Here is a 16548-nt window from a genome sequence, read left to right as displayed (position 1 = left end):
CGGCAGGGTGCTGCAGGAGGATCACGCATTCAAATTCAAGGACACTCGGGGCACTGCCAAACGCTAATCAAAAGTCGTTGAACTCATTAAATTTGGGCTTCCATTTACAGCACATTACATGAGTCACCGCGCGTTCCTGAGCGTCTCGCCTGTGAACTTACAGCATTTTGCCCTTGAACTGTGATCACCTGAGCCGGGATGCCCGTGGCCTGCGTGTGGTGGCGCTATTGGGCGATAAAATCTCAATAGAGCCGCAATGTTCTTTTGTTCTTTTTGGGTGTTAAATGCGGGCTTAAACCACTAGTCTCGTCGGAACCGATCCATTTGCTGAAATGAGAAATCACCTGCTGAGTCATGAGAAGAAAGCGGAATTCGATGGGAGCCGAAACCCATTTCCATACCACCGACATCATGATGTATCGAGCAAAAATTATTGTTATTAATGCTTTAGTCAGACAAAGAAACTTATCAGTCTGTAGAACAATTGGCGAGGCATTTATGAGGCCAGGGCTCTAAACGGGATTGTGAAGATTTATAAATGATTCAAAATTATTCTATTCTTAATGTGAAAAATCGCTTTTTAGCTTCATTTTATGATATTAAAGCTTTATTTTCTTATTGCATATCCATAGGTTTCTGCCATTCACATTCCATGAATTAAGATTTCCCAAGTTCACCAAACTGTTGCAAAAACTCAGTCTCAAGCGGATGCAACCGACCATTTGCTATGATAAGCGAGTGTAACGGTGCACCCAGATCCACGTCTTTCATTTCGCGTAACGTACAGGCCACAATTTTCTGCGTTTCATGACCCACCCGTGCAAGTCCGACAACGAGGGACTGTTCTGTTAGCGTGGCGGCGGTATCTTCCGCGACCTCAGATGCTTTGTTTTTCACAATTTCCAGCAGCTGTCCGGCCGCTTCGCTAACCGACATGAACCTCGGTGGCATGTACTCACGCTTCTTCTTCATCAGCGACTCTAGCGTCGGTTCCTTCACCTTGATATCCAACAGGCAAAGGGTGTGCAATCCCTGTTTCAAGTTGGCGGCAATTTTCTCGTAGAAGCTATCCGGTTTCCAGTTATCATCCCAGTACGGAATGGATACTGTCTCACCGAAGTGGTACAGCTGCAGGCCACAGCAGCCAACCGCGTTCATTATGGATGCATTGTGTACGACGGACGTTTCGATCCCTTTTTCCTTCGCCCTCAACAGTAGATCGGTGTGTGTGGTTGCTCCGAACGGATCACCAACCACTAGGAAGGCAATTGCACCACTATCAGCACCTTCCAGAATCTCGTCCGCCCGCTGCTCGACCATTTCCCGGTCAGCTAGTATTAGCTTACGGCCATAGAATTCTTCCTGAAATCCAAAATTGTCAATTAGGTGCAATCCTACAATAGCTTCGGGGATAATTTTTCCTACCAATTTCTCCTGACCACAGCATAGAATTGAGGTGTACGATTCCAAGTAAACGCGCTCACACTGTTTGATAATATTTAGACCCTTTACCGTAATATCTTCTGGATCCCCCAAACCGAGTCCAATGATATAAAACATTATGCGAACAATGAATTGTTTGAGTTTCTACAAACTTCGAAGAGAGTTGACACGCGTATCAAAAATCTGAAATTATAAAATGGGAAATTGATCGAAATTAACAAATGTTTAAGGTTTAAAGTAAAAGAATCCAACGAACAAAATGAAGCACTGAATGCATTTCATCCGTTTGCTCACACAGATGTTTTCCAACTATCCATCTCTTCCAATTGCTTCACTGAGTCCAACTTCTCTTATGGCCGATACTCACTGTGTGGATACGGATGTTCCAGATATGATCGGGTCCGATTAAATGCAAACTGTTCGTTCTTTTTGGCAGCTAACACGGCTATCCGTAATCTTTATTACAGGAAACCTTGCTGTGATGCCTGGAAGAAGAGTTCGATCGTTAATGCAGCAGCTCCTTCCGGAATAACGAACCTCAATGCTTGCCTGTTACTGATGGTTTTATTTCGAGACACCCGTATCGCGGCCACAGATTTCTCTGTTCTCTACAGTTAATTGTAGATTGGTTTCTGTAACGTTGTAAAAGGATTTTAAATCCTTTCTCGTGGTTTCAAACCGGCTTTTTCTGAATCTATTCGCATTGCCTTTGGTTGCGATTCTCCAAGTCTTTCGGTCCTCTTTTCCAACGGGAACGACGGAGGGAGTTGTATACGACTTTAATTTGTTCTTATCGTGCACGAAATAGGCCAAAAATGTTAAGAATTTCCCATTTTCACCGTGAAACTCGAATTTAACACGTGTTTTTACGAAATCAAAACATTGTTGTTTATGCTGAGTCCAGGGTTGAAGCTCTGAATTATCAGCTGGCGTTGAAGCTGTGTTGAATCTGAAGCGCGCTAGAGTTAGCGAACTCGAGGGAGTTGGGCTACAAGCAGCGACGAACCCGAAAATCTAGTTTCTTTCAGTTTTTTTAGATGATAAAATCTACTACCAATGCTTCTAGCTTACAGACCGAACTAAGAAGAAACAAATGTGCCAGTGTGCATCATATCGTTATCGGTAAGTGAGCTGCGCACATTAATCATGACCGAAAAACGAAAAGAGGACACCAAAAAGGTAGGTCACAGAGAAGTGGAATAGCAAGAATATCAATCACCTCTTCCCCACATCATGTGTCTTTCAGTCTCCCATTACCGGTACGAAATTGTCAGAAAAGTCACGTAGTTCGCCCGGGAAACAACCATCAGCTAGCGGCATCGATGCGAACTCTATCGATAGCTCCAATGGAAGCTTGTTCGACCTGCGCACCAAATCCGGCCAAATCCTGTTCATCAGTGTTACGCTTGCCGCTGTGATGCTGGTCCAGTGTTTGCCTAATGATTCGCTCAAATCATTGCTGCGACTACAATTACCGACTCAGCAATGCAAACCGGAGGTTCAAATTGTCGAAAAACGTGTACAAACCGTTGAGCCGCACCCAAAGTATTGGATCTACGGCCGAAATCCAACCGGTGGTCATTTGCTTCACGTGCACAACGTACTGCAGCGACTTGGTATCGAACAAACGACGAACGACACGGACGATTGGGATTTGCTCTGGGCTCACGATTATCCGTTTCGCAAGGTAAACCTGCAACGGATGAGACCACACCAACTTGTGAACCATTTTCCCGGCTCAGGTTACATCACCAACAAAGTGGATTTATCGACAACCTCGTTACCATACATTGCGCCCGCATTTAAGCTTCCTGCCGAAGCAGGCCGATTCCGGGAGTATGCCGCGGCTAATCCGGGGAAGAAATTTGTCCAAAAACACAACCAACATCGGCACATTCAGATCCGATCGCTGGATGAAATCGTGTTCAACGATAACGATACATTCATCCAGGAGTTTATAGATGACCCGCTGCTGGTGGACGGGCATAAGTTCGATATTGGTGTGTACACGGTGATTACCTCGATCGATCCGTTGCGGGTTTACATTTACAAAGGCGATATTCTGTTTCGCTACTGTCCCGTGCCGTACTACCCGTTCAACGCGTCCAACGTCGATAAGTACATCGTGGGAGATGATTATTTGCCTACGTGGGAAGTGCCGTCGTTGAAGCAATACTACTCCAGGCTGGGATTTGGTATGAAGGATGCGTTTGATGCATACATCCGCAGCACCGGTCGCGATCCTGCCGTTATCTGGGAGCAAGTGGAAGACGCTATACGGATGTTGATACTTAAGAAAGAGCCACTGTTGGCGGCGATCCTGCCGCGTTACGCTAGCCGGCGCAACTTTTTCGAAATGATGCGCTTCGATCTGGTTGTCGATAACAAACTTAAGGTGTACCTTATGGAGGCCAACATGAGTCCCAATCTTTCATCGGCCCATTTCAAACCGAACCAGCTACTGTATGAGCAGGTGATCTACAATCTTTTCCGATTGGTTGGAGTTGGTTCCACTACACGTCGTGATTCGTTCCGCAAACGTTCGCTAGAAACGGAAGCGATGCTTTCGTCACTCAAAAACGTGGCCGCCTCTGCCGACGTTTGCTCCGACCTACCGTGTACGGAATCGTGTGCCCCGGTCGAGTGCCAGCTCTGCAGCACGTGCTTGGAAGGTGACGATCTATACGAGCTCCACCGTGCGTACCGGGAGCACATGGAACGGGGTGATATGAAGCGAATCTTCCCTGTGCCAAAGATCGACCGCCAAAAGCTGGACTTTGAGGGTCTGTCGGCGAAAAACCAGCTGATGTCCCGTTGGTACGAAGAAAAGTGCAAAATGGATCAATCGTACTGTTAGAGAGAAATATCTATCGGGAGTATGGATTCACCATTCACGGTTTTTATTACATAAATTAGAATTCATTTTTTATTGAAACATTTTAAGAATCTTCATCCAACTCAAATAATGAGGAAAAACGTTTTAACTTATTATTAATCAACTTAAGTCCCATTTGTTGTTCATAAGATTTCAAATGTCCCAAGTTTTATAGTAAATGTTGTTCGATTTTTAATAAAAAAAAACTAAAATAAATGACCCCTTTACAAACTGGACTTTGAATGCTCCGCTGCGTTATAAACAACGCAAGAGATGGCCGGGCAAGCGCTCTTTTACCTTTCTCTCGCAAGAAAGCGTTCTAATCCGTTTGGTTTTCGGATTTTTTAAAATTTCGATACAAAAATGGGGTTTATCTAATAAAAACCATCCATAATTACAACGATAGCAAGTAAATATGAGCATTATGCCCAAAAAAGGAAAATTTTCATTAAAAATTCCAATCGAAAAATGGGCCCGGTGACACCCTGTGTCGTTGTTTTGGTTCACGGTTTGAGGTTAGAGATTGGAGGTAAAAAAGCGAAAAAAGCGAAATTCTGAACATTTTGGAATAATTTCACTCAATTTCAGAGCAAATTAGCATCTTTAGCAACTACCGCAGCCATTCCCACTGGGAAAGTGCCGAGATAGTGGAAAACCGTGGAAATTGCGCTCATCTGGCCCCGCCTAGTAAAGTTTGTTTACGCGTGAATTTTCCGGGAAATTAACCGCTGCTGGGAAAAATGGGTGACCGCAATCATGATCCTGGTATTATGGACAAATCCTTGCGCTCCGTGTTCGTCGGAAACATTCCGTATGATGCGACGGAGGAGGCACTGAAGGAAATATTCTGTGAAGTGGGTTTGGTGATGTCGATGAAGTAAGCGTTCCGGCCGGCACGACCGCTTCCATCCGATCCAAACTGGACCAGATGCTAACGTTACTCGTTCTTTCAGGCTGGTGTATGATCGAGAAACGGGTAAACCGAAGGGGTACGGGTTCTGCGAGTACAAGGACAAAGAGACGGCACTGAGCGCTATGCGAAATTTGAACGGATACGTGTTCGGTGGACGGCCGCTAAGAGTCGACAATGCGTGTACCGAAAAGTCGCGCTTGGAAATGGCTGCCCTTTTGCATGGGCCACGTGCAGAAAGCCCGTACGGGGAGCACTGTCCGCCGCAGCACGCTCCCGAAGTCATAACTAAACATGTTAGCAGCATGCCACCGGAACGGCTACACGAACTGATGTTCCAGATGAAACAACTCATCCAAAACAACCCGTTCGAGGCGCGCCATATGCTGATGCAGAACCCACAACTTGCGTACGCGCTGCTGCAGGTACAGGTGCTGTCGAAGGCGATCGATCCGGCCGCTGCCTACTCCTTCCTGGTCAAGGGGCAATCGTCCACTTCGAGCAACAATTTTGGTGGCGATTCATTCCAATCGGCCAACCAACCCGGCATGTCAAATAATAACCCACAGGGTCAATTTGCGCCTCCGTTCGGGGGCAATGGAAATGCCGATTTTCGGCCAAATGTCGACCCAAGACTACCGAATGTTGATCCGCGATTGGGACGCCAACCAGCCTCGTCAAACGCGAACGATTATGATCCACGTACACGGTTTGCTGGCAGTACCGGTGGCGCAGCACCGCAACGTCCGCCAGCAATGCCACAAAACGGTCCATTCCCGAGTGATCCGCGTCAACGACCGGTCGATCCACGTATGGGCAAGGATCCTCGATTAGCTGGGGCAAATTCGGGCGCACATTTTGGAGGACCCGGTGGCCCAACAGTACCACAATCCGCCGGGTTGGCTACCGGTAGAGGAGGTCCTAGTGCGGCGTCACTGTCAGCGGCTTCGTCAGGATTGAACTTGGATCCGTTGCCGAGCGATGCTACAGATCAGGAGAAGGCCGCACTTATCATGCAGGTGTTGCAGCTGTCCGATGAGCAAATCAATCTGCTGCCACCAGAGCAGCGTAACAGCATTCTGGTTTTGAAGGAGCAAATTGTACGCAGCACACAAATCAGATAAACCTCAGCTCATCACGAACAGTTTTACTTCACTGTCATGAGAATATTGCATGAAATAACAATACACATTTAATGAAAAAACCGTTATATCGTTCTTATTTGATTTTATTGTAATGTTTCGCTATTTTTATAGTAACGATGATCAAATCTTGAGCCCTTCATCGCCCGATTTTACCTAGAGTAAAGTAACTAGAAAATCTAGAACAATCATCTCCTTGGCAACCCTAGTTTGTTGATTTGATTTTTTCGCTCTGCTTAGCTAGTGGGATCTAGCTTTCGAAAGGAAAATTACTCAGTAAAAGATTTAGTAACTCTATTTTATTCATCATGGGTACCATGGCTAAAGCGACCACGATCAAAGAGGCTCTGAAAAGGCTCGAGGATCGCACCAAAACGAACTCTTGTGACGAAAAAGAGATTGACCTATGCTTTCAGTGGCCACCGATAGAAAAGATGGACACTACCTTTTCCACGCTAACGGCATGCCAGTAGGTGAATTTCCCTTACCACGAAAGTAATGTAGTAATAAAATTCTTCACTTTTGCAGAAAACTATCCCTTTCCACGAACATGATCGACAAAATCTATGGTTTAAGTGGAATGAAAAATTTACGTGTCCTATCGCTGGGCCGTAACTACATCAAGGCCATTTCCGGTCTTGAAGGAGTCAGTGATACGCTCGAGGAGCTGTGGATTAGTTACAACCTGGTCGAGAAGCTGAAAGGCATCAGCGTGCTGAAGCGTCTGAAGGTGCTGTACATGAGCAACAATCTCGTTAAGGATTGGGTAGAGTTCAACCGATTGGCCGACCTGCCGATGCTGGAGGATCTACTGTTTGCCGGCAATCCGCTGGTGGAATCAATGGAAGAAAGCATCTGGAGAGCAGAAGCGAGCAAGCGGTTGCTTTCGTTGAAAAAGCTAGACGGAGAAACGGTTATCCGGGAGGAGACAGAAAACGCGAATCAGGCCGGTGCAGGAGTGCCAGAGAAGTAATAGCGAGAACAAAGCACATTAGTCGAGTAAGGCTTTTTCACATTAAAATGCTTAGCATACGTATATTTTGTACCATCATCTTGAAGATGATTAACTGTCTCCTTTACCAGCATGCTCCTCGGTGAGCGCTTCCTCGCCGTAGTTTTCCGTTTTCATGTCGTTCAGCCCAAGCTCCTCGTTCTGTTCGAATGAACGATGGTATCGGATAATACGGAGCGCTTCATCGGGCGTACCGTCGTCGCTCAGGGACTGCACGTAGCTGTTGCCAGTCGGATCGTCGAGTACGATCGTCAACTGCTTGTTGCCCGCAATCGCGGTATCCAGGTGTCCAAAAAACGTATCCATACGATCGCGAGTTTCAGCATCGTTGGAGTCCATAAACATACCCGTACTCTCCACCAGCTGTTCGCGCATCGCCGTCAGCAATCCCTCGATCGTAGTGAAGCGACCACCGAGTGCTCCCGCACCCACCTCACACTCCAGCTCGCGGATGTGCAAGCTGCACGACTCGGATTTCAGTACGTCGCGAGCAAAATCGATTCGACCGCGAACGGTTACCTCAATCTTGACGCCCTGTTCCTCGATACCACCACCCGGTTTCACCTCGTTCGTACGCAAACCACAATTGTCGCAAACCGTGGCCATTATGACGACCTCCTTAAAATGCGGTATCGTGGTCACCTTCATGTTGGTGTCACAATCCGACGAACATTCGGGGCACTGTGTCTTGAACTGCAGCACCTCTCCTTGCAACTCCTCCAGAGTCCAGGCACCTTCCCGGATGGGTTTCAACAGACTGTCTACCTCCTCGGGGACAGGTTCAAGCTTCGAATCACCACCAGCCACCGCCGGCTTATCGGCCACTTCATCGTGCGTGAAAATCCCGAGCAGATGGTTTTCCTCCTTCGTTCGCTGAAAGTGTGTAATCGTGGTAGCCGGGTCTGGTTGCGGGGCGTTTGGGTTTTCCACGAAGCTATTGCCAGAAATATCCGATATCGTAAGAGTGAACGGTTCCTTAAGCTCCTTCAGTGACTGCAGATTGCTGATAAAATCATCGATTTGCGAGGCCGCGTCAGGATGCTGTATCCGACGAACCGGTTGATCTTGCTCCAGACCTCGCACCACGCGATCGATTATACCCTCAACCGTCGTCACCTCGCCCTTCTGGGACTGGGCTGGAATCTCGAAATCGAGTTGCTCTATCCGTACGCAGGAAAAGTCGGACTTGATCACGCGTCGATTAAGATCCCGAGCCGTTGCTATCTGCGTACAAATCTTGATGCCCTTCTGGGCGATCTCGCCACCCGGCTGTATCTCGTTGTTTTCATATCCGCAGTGCTCGCAGGAAAACGACATGATGACCACCTCCTTGTAAAACGGAATTTGCGTCAGCAGCAGCCTCGTAATGCCCTGGAAAATGGTTCGCATAATGATCGTTAAGTACATCTATCCGCCTTCGGACAAGCCGACCCGGCCTCGCCAGTAAGTAACCACACTTTTCGGCGAGTCAGCCGGGGAACGGGTCTCCACCATACTCACGTTCTCTTGACAACTCATGCACATGGATTCGATCTCGGTTGCTCCAAGCTCCGGTTCCTCGTCCACGTTCAGCTTTGGGAAAACGGCACTTTGTTCGGTTATTGTCTCCATGTTTGTGGGGCCAGTCGGCGCACAGGTTGGGCAAGGATTTCGAAAAGTTCTGCAAATTTCTGGAATAATCCGCCGCACGCTGAACGCTGCCCGATTGATGTAAACAACGTGGATTCGAACATGTGAGTGTGTGTGTGAGATGAATCGCTACCCAGATAGCTCCGACTCCTCTTTCGGGCCAAAATTGAAATTCAAACGAGAGCATCCAACATTCCTGCGTGCAACATTGCGAGCGTGCGAAGATCGGAATATCGATGATTATGAGTACATAATAAAAAGAAATATTTATTCCTTTTGTTTTTGAAACAACACAAGTGGAAATTGCATGATCTTTTTAGATGTAACGCAACTAGAAACCGGGAAATGGGGCTTCAGAAGACGACTCCAAACTGAACTTCGTTATTTATTCTTGATGAGGAGAATTAGTATCGGTGGTATACAGTTTATCAAGTTCTTTTTGACGACGCATGTTTACTAAATAATTAAGAGTGAAACGAAAATCGGGCGGTCGTTCAGAAGTAGAAGCACCAGCATCATCTCGGTAATGCGTTTGCTCGTAATGATTTTTAAGTTCTTTAATTAAACGAAACGAGGCATCACACTGATCGCACTGATAAATGTTCTCTCCAAGATGTTTCCGTAAATGGTCCTTCAAATCGCCAGAACTACCATATCGTCGATCACAAAACATGCATCCATAAGGTTTTTCGCCTGTATGCGTCTTCATGTGAGATTTTATACGATCCTTTAAAGCGAACCTAAAACCAAGATAAAATCTAGTATTTATAGCAATCACTTGTAGATTAAACAAAACTTACTTGTGACCACAGACTTCGCAACTAAACGGCTTCTCTCCTGCGCACACGAGTGAAACGATGAATGTAGAATGAAAAAATGAAATATATTGGAACTGTGCATGACGCGTTGAACTTCTAGTTTCATATTTACCACTGTGTTTAGCCATTTTATGATTAAGCAATCTTTTACGAGAAGATAGATACACGCCACACACCTCGCAACAAAACTCCTTGGCGCCGTGTCTCTTCAAATGATTGCTGAATGTATCTACAGAAAGTAATGAACCGTAACGAACGTAAATAGGTAAACGGTTGGGAAAACAGAAAATCACACTGTACTCACGCTGTGTTTCAAATCGCCGTGGACATTTCGGGCAGTCAAACGGTCCTGTCTTGCTGTGATCATGATTGTTCTGCTCTGGTGAGTCGGCAATTTCTCCGCAAATCGCACATAGTAGAGAACCGTCGTGACTGGGTAAATGTTCGCTCAGCTTTTCTTGCTTGTCGAAGCCTTGGAAGCAAAATTTACAAAACCATCTTCGCCGCATCTTGTGATCCATGAGATGATTATCAAAGGATGGTTTGTCGTAGAAAAACATTCCACAGCGGTCCCAGCAGTGATACGTCTTTTCTTTAAATATTTTCGCTATTTCGTCTTCTGATTCTTCAGAGGAAAATCCTGTATCGTCTGGAGAGTACATTTCAACGTCTGCAGTATCTGTTGTCTCAGTATTTTCAACGACTGTAGATGAAGGAATATTTTGGCCGATTGAGGACGTATCTCGTAATTTTGTTTCGTTGTCGCTGTATGAATTTAAACTATCATCTACTGCAGATATCGCACAGTCTAAGACGCTAGATGAATCCATGGTGCTGCTCGTAGTAGGTTTCTGTTTCGCTGCTCCTAATAAGTATTCGAGGTTTACGAGTGCAATCGATTCCTCGCCGATATCAACAGAACCCAGGCACGCTTTTGCCGCTGTGTTTTCGTTTGAACGATCTACTAAATCGTCCTCCGATGTACCAAAAAATTCGGGGTCAAATTCATCGTCTTCTTCGGTAGCTGCATTTTTCTTCAGATCGTTCGTTGGTTCGTCTAGTGGATGCTCAGCAGGAAGGGAAGATGCAGCATCTTCCGGGGAGTTAAAGAAAAACTTATCAAATTCATCTTCACTGCTGTCTTCATTCTTTAGCTTCTTGGACTCTGCCAAATCAAGCTGTTCTAGTCTCTCCGTGCTTCTGATGGACAAATCATAGAGGTCTTGCGCTATTATAATCTGCCTTTTGCACGGAATGCACACAACAGCCGACCAGCGAGCGTTGTCTTTCTCTTTAAATGCCGTAGGGCACAATCTGTAAAGCACCGTATACAGCGTTTCTGTTGTCCTGATGTATTCGTTTATGGAAACGAACTTTGCGCGTTTGTGTGCCAAGCAAACACGACAGTAAGGAGAATCCATTTTCACTTGCAACACTGGAAGCAGCCACTACTAGACATCATTAAACCGAAAAAGTGAACGCTAAAAGGTTGTCGCGGCCGGGGCACGGAATATTTTGTCAACAAGCTGGCGCAAGCGGACGTCAAGGTTCTTACATGGCGGTCACGGTTACACACAAGGTTCTTACATGGCGAGCAGCTGCTAGCTATCGAAGATGGATATTTCGAAAATGGCAAAATGGTTTGCGTTTATTTCACTTAAATATCGATACGTAGGAAACGATTCCACTTTGGTACACAATATGCCTCTAGCGTTCCCTTGCTTCCCCTTTCATCTTCTTCTGCTTCTTTTAGTTTGCTTTGGTTTCCGACAAGCGACAATAACTAATTGGTACGGTTGTTTCTGCCTATCACGATCGACTAAAGAGCCACCCAGCAGGCTATGTTAAAATCGCAGTAACAGCTGTTAGTAACTATTTCGGTAGGAATCCGACAGGCGAAGAAACTACGGGGCAAGCCATCTCCATCAACAACTTTGCGCAGAACCTCGCCACATCATCCGATGACGGCACACGTAATCGCTCCATCGAACCGAAAATCGAACAACATAACTCCATTGTTTCTTAGTCTGTTTTGCATGTTTTCGAGCTATCCGCGGCGACCGGGTACGGATTAGTTAGCCGAACTTTACCAACCGTACCGCTCCATCGCTGGACCCAACGTAGAGTTGATTCTTATTCGCACCAATGGCTAACGAGTTTATGCAAACATCAGGTGTGCCGACGGTTAGTTCAGCGACCAGTGTTGGTTCCTTGCCACCCAGCTCGGTCCATTGCTTTAACGTTCCACCGTAGCCAGCCGTGTAGAGAAACTCTTCGGACGCTCCGATCGTGTTGATGATCATACTATGGGCATTCTGTGGAAATGGAAAATAGTTTTGCAAAAGTCCAAAAAAAAGAAAAGGATCACACGATTACAATGCTCGTACCACTTTTGTCCACAGTACTGGGTAATGATCCTTGCGGCTATTCTTCACCATCGTAATTCCAAGCCCGTCGCGTGTAAGGATGGCGGCGTAGTTGTACGTACCATCTTCCGTGCAGCTGCCGCACAGTTTTACCGGGCACTTGCCGGGAATGGAAGCTTTCGTCATAAACCGACCGGACGCCGATCCCTCGATGATCTCCGTGACGGTGAGATCGTTTTCGCGAATTGAATAGATGATGTTGTTCTGCACCGCCATAGAGCGTACCTGCTCGACCACATTGAACTTGTACTTAATCCTTTGATCGATCCACTGCGTGATAATGCCCTTATCGTCGCCACTGTACAGATTGTCCTTCCGATCGACGAACAAGCATTCGATCTCATCGTTGCACTTTAGCAATTCCTTACACTCATCACCGGTGAGCGGATTAGTGAGACATTTTATCGTTCCATCGCAGCTACTAGTATAAATCCGGCCGGTAGAATCTACAACCATCGAGTAGATGTACGCCTCGTGAGGTACTATCTGTTTGATCAGTTGCAGATCTTTACTCCACACCTATGGACCCAAAGCGAAGGGACAATTAGTGGTTGAGGAGAATTCATTGTGTGATTCAGAGGATGCGTCTGCCCAGCCGGGACAACGCGTAAAAACAAAAGATAAAACAAACTGTGTTTGATAAGCTTTATCGCCAAAAAGCGTGTCATCAAGCGTGAAAATCTGTTCGTCATGCAGATTGCTCGTTTTGCATGGACTAGATGATGATCGGGCATCGGTGGCAGCAGAGTGTGAGTTTGTAAGCCAAGTGAACTAAAATTAGAACATACAACGACGGCCGGAGCTTCTAGAATATTTTTTCTAGTGGCCACATTCTGCTGACACTGCAAAACGGTTTCCATTTATGGGACAGCAGGCTACACACTGGCCATTACGTACCTTTACTACCCCATCACCTCCAGCGCTGAAGACGTGATTGTTGTGGAAAAGGACCGCCGTTACATCGCTACTATGCTTATCGCTATCCGCCGAGACATGCTCCACGGTGGCGGGCATCTTTTGCAGCTGAGGACTGTGGTTTGCGAATTTTTGTTTTTACGCAACGCTGCAGCGAATCCCCAGCGTTTCCGAAACGGCCTAGAACGTTCGGATATTTTTTGGAGAACAAAAAACGAACACTATGGAGCGGCTTCTCCAGCTGGCACAATCACGAAAATCCTGCCGAGAGACGAGGACTTTTTTGTTGACTTCGGCACATACGGGTTTGACAGTTAGATCCCCATATAGCCTCGTAACGACGAAACAATAGAACCGTGAAAACGCAATTCGACGCAGTTGTTAAATTTAAAATAATGTTCCCGCAAGGGAAATCACTTCTTGATCTGTGGAAAATGGCTATCTTCGGTCGATTTTCTAATTTCCGCAAATATCATGACGAGCGGCAAAATCCCATACGCTAGCACGGAACGCCGTGTTCGTCACAAACCGAAACGTCACAGTTTGTCATCCCGCCAACCCGCCGGAACAGCTGATTAAACACACACAAAATATCCTGCTGGCAGGGCCACGCGATTTTACTCAAGGTTGCGCCTCAACTCGTCCCCCTTTGAATTGCGGTAAGAACATCGTCGTCCTCCCCGTCCCGGTGTCTCCACGAGAGCGAGTGATGAGTTGAACGGCATCCAATGTGTAATATGCAATCATATTTGTCTAGGGACTGTGTGAATCAGAGTCTCCCAAAGGAAATCCTCTTTCCCCGGCTGTGTTGTGCTAACTTTGCATGCTTCCATTTAGTGTCGATTTGCTTGTTTCGTGTTTGTCCTGTGTAAAGTGAAATTAGCACCCTTTCCCGTTGAACATTATGGGGCGTAATGTACTTCTTAGCAGCCTGCAGAACGCGTCCTTCAGTATAGTGTTTCAGGTGAGTTAAAAATACCCGCGCACCGTTCTGCGTTATTGTTGCAACAGCTAACCCCGGATTGCTCCGTTATTTCAGATCGTTTGTCGCTGCATTACCTTCGCGATCAATGCGTTCATCGTGCGAAACGTGGGCCGTGAGGTGCTAGGGATCACCAACGTGCGCCTGCTGCTGCTGGAGAGCACCCTGCTGTTTCTATCGAAGGAGGCGATCCAAAGATCAGCACTCAGCTCGCGGCACAACAAACAGTGTACCTGGGCACAGCTCATCAACCAGCTGTGGATAACGTAAGAACTATTGAAGCGAGATCATTCGCTCATCACTTAACCGATTCTCTTCTCCGGCCGCCCGTTCTTTACATCAGTGTTCCGGTCTGTTTGACGCTTGCCATTCCATGTCTGTACATATGGCTTCATTGGCTTTCGGCGGTGGATTCGGTGTACGCCGAACAATACCGGTTTGGATGTTTTGCAATCGCCTTCTCCTGTATCATCGAAATGACGGCTGAGTCGCCCATCTTCGTCGGGCAAGTGTTTTGCTTCGTGAAGCTGAAGGTCATCCTCGATACCGGGCACATCTGTATACGCTCCTTCATCTTCATCACGATCGTACTGCTCAATAAGGACATTACCATCTACGCGTTTGGAATAGCGCAGATTACCAGTGCCTGCACGATCATCGTAGGAAACTATGCTTTCTACTATTTCTACATACCGCGCCTGCTGCAGTATCGGGCCGAGTTGAAGAAGGTAGACGACAAACGAGTGTTACGAGAAAAGTACGGCCAGCGGTACGAGAATATGGAAGACTTTCCCTTCGTTTCCATTCGTCAAATGCTTCCAGGAGTGTTACCCAACTCGGTATGATTTTCGATTTTTTCCGTTGCCTTAATTTTTCTCCGATAACGCGATACGATGCTTTCGTTAACCGTTCCAGGGCTCTATGTTTAATTCCGATCTTCAAACGCTGGTACTGAGCTTCGCCAAGCAGGGCATCCTTAAGCAGGTGCTGACAGAGGGCGAGAAGTACGTCATGTCTGTGAGTCCCGTGCTTACGTTCAGCGAGCAGGCCACGTACGATGTGGTGAACAATATGGGTAGCCTAGCTGCCCGTTTCATATTCCGGCCCATTGAAGATAGCAGTTACTTTTACTTTACGCAATCGATTTCCCGGGACACACCACTAGCGGAACAACGACAAAGTGCAGTCCAGGAAGCATCGGATGTGCTCGCATACGTGACGAAAACGGTGACTTCGATTGGGTTGCTGGCGTTTGTGTTTGCGCAAAGCTATGCCGGACCAGTGCTGCTGTTGTACGGTGGTGCCGATTTCGTGGAGGGTGGACTACCGGAACTGCTGCTCAGATGGCACAGCCTTGCCATTGTGCTGCTCGCCCTAAATGGTATCACCGAGGGTTATATGTTCGCAACGAACACATCGCGTCAGATTGACACGTACAACTACTACATGGCCTTCTTTTCCGTCACCTTTTTGCTGCTGTCCTACCAGTTGACAAACTGGTTCGGACCGGTCGGATTCATCCTTGCCAACTGCTGCAACATGAGCTTCCGTATCGGCTACAGTGTGTTTTACGTAGGTAAGCAGTTTCGACACGTTGCACCGAATCCACTGTTACGATCTCTTCCTGGCCCACTCTACCTGAGCGTATTGGGCGTATGCGGTGTTCTGTGCAAACTGTCCGAGGCGTACTTTGCCGGCCACTCCATCTTGTGGCATCTGCTGGTTGGACTGCTCTGCACAGCTGCTTCTGTTGCCGCGTGGAGCTTTGAAAATCGTCAACTATTACGAACGGGTATGGCGCGGTACCGTGCGCGCAAGCAAAGTCTCGCGCCATCCACCGATGAACGTTAAACGTGACGTTCTTAAAGCAGCAACAACACAAAACTACTAAGATACGCAAAACACAAGTGTACCAAAGAGAACCCGCGTTTATGCTGCGCTTTTCACGACATGGCAGACAGATAGAGGAAGGGAAAGCGATTTTTAATCTTTTGAGCGGGTCTGACAATAATTTGTTGTGTTTGTGTTTGCTTGCCTGTTCTACTACCGTCCACTATGCACGAATGTTGTTTGAATGAAGAAAAAACGCAAACAGACTTGTAGAATATATTCTACAATCCACATATCGCATCCACGTAGCCATAGATAAAAGAAGCACGCACTCAGACGCAGCTTTCCGAAAGAAGTGTTATCAAAGTGAGTGATATTATGTTAAGTGAATAAAGGGAATTGGCCTGAAACGCTTCGTTTTCGGATGTTGAACATTTCTTCATGAAAATGGAAGCATATTGACACCTTGTTTTCCATTTTTAGGATTGTAACTTAATTATTGGTGTAATTCACTGTGTGTTTTCCTTTTTATCGACTTTTCTATAGTGAGTGTTTCCTATTAGAAT

At 46.6% G+C, this 16548-nt stretch overlaps 9 protein-coding genes across 13 annotated transcripts in view; 4 read left to right on the top strand and 5 right to left on the bottom strand.

The window, feature by feature from the left end:
• Nucleotides 1-16548, bottom strand: part of LOC125947942 (CCR4-NOT transcription complex subunit 6-like) — a 151721-nt gene that overhangs the window by 134759 nt on the left and 414 nt on the right. The gene's annotated exons all lie outside the window — the stretch shown is intronic.
• LOC125947987 (diphthine methyl ester synthase) lies at nt 572-1931 on the bottom strand. The gene is made up of 3 exons (XM_049673603.1): nt 1811-1931; nt 1426-1626; nt 572-1362 (listed from the first exon to the last, which is right to left on the bottom strand). The coding sequence occupies exons 2-3, from the start codon at nt 1558-1560 to the stop codon at nt 658-660; spliced, it is 840 nt and encodes a 279-aa protein (XP_049529560.1). The 5' UTR covers nt 1561-1626; nt 1811-1931; the 3' UTR covers nt 572-657.
• Nucleotides 2428-4538, top strand: LOC125947943 (probable tubulin polyglutamylase ttll-15). The gene is made up of 2 exons (XM_049673538.1): nt 2428-2622; nt 2690-4538. Exons 1-2 carry the CDS (start codon nt 2590-2592, stop codon nt 4298-4300), a joined length of 1644 nt encoding a protein of 547 aa, XP_049529495.1. The 5' UTR covers nt 2428-2589; the 3' UTR covers nt 4301-4538.
• LOC125947966 (cleavage stimulation factor subunit 2-like) lies at nt 4817-6428 on the top strand. 2 transcript variants are annotated; one of them, XM_049673579.1, is made up of 3 exons: nt 4817-4847; nt 4907-5195; nt 5272-6428. In XM_049673579.1, exons 2-3 carry the CDS (start codon nt 5059-5061, stop codon nt 6350-6352), a joined length of 1218 nt encoding a protein of 405 aa, XP_049529536.1. In that variant the 5' UTR covers nt 4817-4847; nt 4907-5058; the 3' UTR covers nt 6353-6428. The 2 variants fall into 2 exon arrangements, with proteins under 2 accessions (XP_049529536.1, XP_049529535.1); XM_049673578.1 differs by lacking the exon at nt 4817-4847 and having other exon boundaries at nt 4872-5195.
• On the bottom strand, nt 6486-9130 carry LOC125947954 (zinc finger protein ZPR1). Its single transcript, XM_049673564.1, has 2 exons — nt 8883-9130; nt 6486-8753 (listed from the first exon to the last, which is right to left on the bottom strand). The coding sequence occupies exons 1-2, from the start codon at nt 8991-8993 to the stop codon at nt 7434-7436; spliced, it is 1431 nt and encodes a 476-aa protein (XP_049529521.1). The 5' UTR covers nt 8994-9130; the 3' UTR covers nt 6486-7433.
• LOC125948006 (dynein axonemal light chain 1) lies at nt 6679-7343 on the top strand. Its single transcript, XM_049673633.1, has 2 exons — nt 6679-6839; nt 6899-7343. Exons 1-2 carry the CDS (start codon nt 6679-6681, stop codon nt 7341-7343), a joined length of 606 nt encoding a protein of 201 aa, XP_049529590.1.
• On the bottom strand, nt 9291-11334 carry LOC125947946 (zinc finger protein 610-like). Its single transcript, XM_049673553.1, has 4 exons — nt 10134-11334; nt 9942-10058; nt 9812-9848; nt 9291-9751 (listed from the first exon to the last, which is right to left on the bottom strand). The coding sequence occupies exons 1-4, from the start codon at nt 11248-11250 to the stop codon at nt 9397-9399; spliced, it is 1626 nt and encodes a 541-aa protein (XP_049529510.1). The 5' UTR covers nt 11251-11334; the 3' UTR covers nt 9291-9396.
• On the bottom strand, nt 11449-13429 carry LOC125947979 (uncharacterized). The gene is made up of 3 exons (XM_049673594.1): nt 13153-13429; nt 12217-12774; nt 11449-12144 (listed from the first exon to the last, which is right to left on the bottom strand). Exons 1-3 carry the CDS (start codon nt 13267-13269, stop codon nt 11905-11907), a joined length of 915 nt encoding a protein of 304 aa, XP_049529551.1. The 5' UTR covers nt 13270-13429; the 3' UTR covers nt 11449-11904.
• Nucleotides 12831-16376, top strand: LOC125947936 (protein RFT1 homolog). 4 transcript variants are annotated; one of them, XM_049673506.1, is made up of 5 exons: nt 12831-13004; nt 14008-14134; nt 14210-14418; nt 14496-14991; nt 15068-16376. In XM_049673506.1, exons 2-5 carry the CDS (start codon nt 14075-14077, stop codon nt 16001-16003), a joined length of 1701 nt encoding a protein of 566 aa, XP_049529463.1. In that variant the 5' UTR covers nt 12831-13004; nt 14008-14074; the 3' UTR covers nt 16004-16376. The 4 variants fall into 4 exon arrangements, with proteins under 4 accessions (XP_049529463.1, XP_049529464.1, XP_049529461.1 ...); XM_049673507.1 differs by having other exon boundaries at nt 12831-13012; XM_049673504.1 differs by having other exon boundaries at nt 12832-13004; nt 13928-14134.

The sequence above is a fragment of the Anopheles darlingi genome, chromosome 2 (genome assembly GCF_943734745.1).
Source record: "Anopheles darlingi chromosome 2, idAnoDarlMG_H_01, whole genome shotgun sequence".
Classification (NCBI taxonomy): domain Eukaryota; kingdom Metazoa; phylum Arthropoda; class Insecta; order Diptera; family Culicidae; genus Anopheles; species Anopheles darlingi.
This window is presented reverse-complemented; position numbering and strand designations above follow the sequence as displayed.

What these genes read in the sequence shown, in the direction of transcription:
- LOC125947987 (XM_049673603.1), bottom strand. Translation starts at nt 1,560, where the DNA reads ATGTTTTATATCATTGGACTCGGTTTGGGGGATCCAGAAGATATTACG. An exon ending in GCTGTGGTCAGGAGAAATTG is followed by an intron (nt 1,363 to 1,425) that starts GTAGGAAAAATT and finishes TTTGGATTTCAG; the next exon opens with GAAGAATTCTATGGCCGTAA.
- LOC125948006 (XM_049673633.1), top strand. Translation starts at nt 6,679, where the DNA reads ATGGGTACCATGGCTAAAGCGACCACGATCAAAGAGGCTCTGAAAAGG. An exon ending in TCCACGCTAACGGCATGCCA is followed by an intron (nt 6,840 to 6,898) that starts GTAGGTGAATTT and finishes TCACTTTTGCAG; the next exon opens with AAAACTATCCCTTTCCACGA.
- LOC125947966 (XM_049673579.1), top strand. Translation starts at nt 5,059, where the DNA reads ATGGGTGACCGCAATCATGATCCTGGTATTATGGACAAATCCTTGCGC. An exon ending in GGTTTGGTGATGTCGATGAA is followed by an intron (nt 5,196 to 5,271) that starts GTAAGCGTTCCG and finishes TCGTTCTTTCAG; the next exon opens with GCTGGTGTATGATCGAGAAA.
- LOC125947943 (XM_049673538.1), top strand. Translation starts at nt 2,590, where the DNA reads ATGACCGAAAAACGAAAAGAGGACACCAAAAAG. An exon ending in GAAAAGAGGACACCAAAAAG is followed by an intron (nt 2,623 to 2,689) that starts GTAGGTCACAGA and finishes TGTGTCTTTCAG; the next exon opens with TCTCCCATTACCGGTACGAA.
- LOC125947946 (XM_049673553.1), bottom strand. Translation starts at nt 11,250, where the DNA reads ATGGATTCTCCTTACTGTCGTGTTTGCTTGGCACACAAACGCGCAAAG. An exon ending in ACGGCGATTTGAAACACAGC is followed by an intron (nt 10,059 to 10,133) that starts GTGAGTACAGTG and finishes TACTTTCTGTAG; the next exon opens with ATACATTCAGCAATCATTTG. An exon ending in TAAAATGGCTAAACACAGTG is followed by an intron (nt 9,849 to 9,941) that starts GTAAATATGAAA and finishes TCGTGTGCGCAG; the next exon opens with GAGAGAAGCCGTTTAGTTGC.
- LOC125947954 (XM_049673564.1), bottom strand. Translation starts at nt 8,993, where the DNA reads ATGGAGACAATAACCGAACAAAGTGCCGTTTTCCCAAAGCTGAACGTG. An exon ending in GCATGAGTTGTCAAGAGAAC is followed by an intron (nt 8,754 to 8,882) that starts GTGAGTATGGTG and finishes ACCATTTTCCAG; the next exon opens with GGCATTACGAGGCTGCTGCT.
- LOC125947936 (XM_049673506.1), top strand. Translation starts at nt 14,075, where the DNA reads ATGGGGCGTAATGTACTTCTTAGCAGCCTGCAGAACGCGTCCTTCAGT. An exon ending in CCTTCAGTATAGTGTTTCAG is followed by an intron (nt 14,135 to 14,209) that starts GTGAGTTAAAAA and finishes CCGTTATTTCAG; the next exon opens with ATCGTTTGTCGCTGCATTAC. An exon ending in CAGGAGTGTTACCCAACTCG is followed by an intron (nt 14,992 to 15,067) that starts GTATGATTTTCG and finishes TAACCGTTCCAG; the next exon opens with GGCTCTATGTTTAATTCCGA.
- LOC125947979 (XM_049673594.1), bottom strand. Translation starts at nt 13,269, where the DNA reads ATGCCCGCCACCGTGGAGCATGTCTCGGCGGATAGCGATAAGCATAGT. An exon ending in GAGGTGATGGGGTAGTAAAG is followed by an intron (nt 12,775 to 13,152) that starts GTACGTAATGGC and finishes TTGGGTCCATAG; the next exon opens with GTGTGGAGTAAAGATCTGCA. An exon ending in CAGTACTGTGGACAAAAGTG is followed by an intron (nt 12,145 to 12,216) that starts GTACGAGCATTG and finishes CCATTTCCACAG; the next exon opens with AATGCCCATAGTATGATCAT.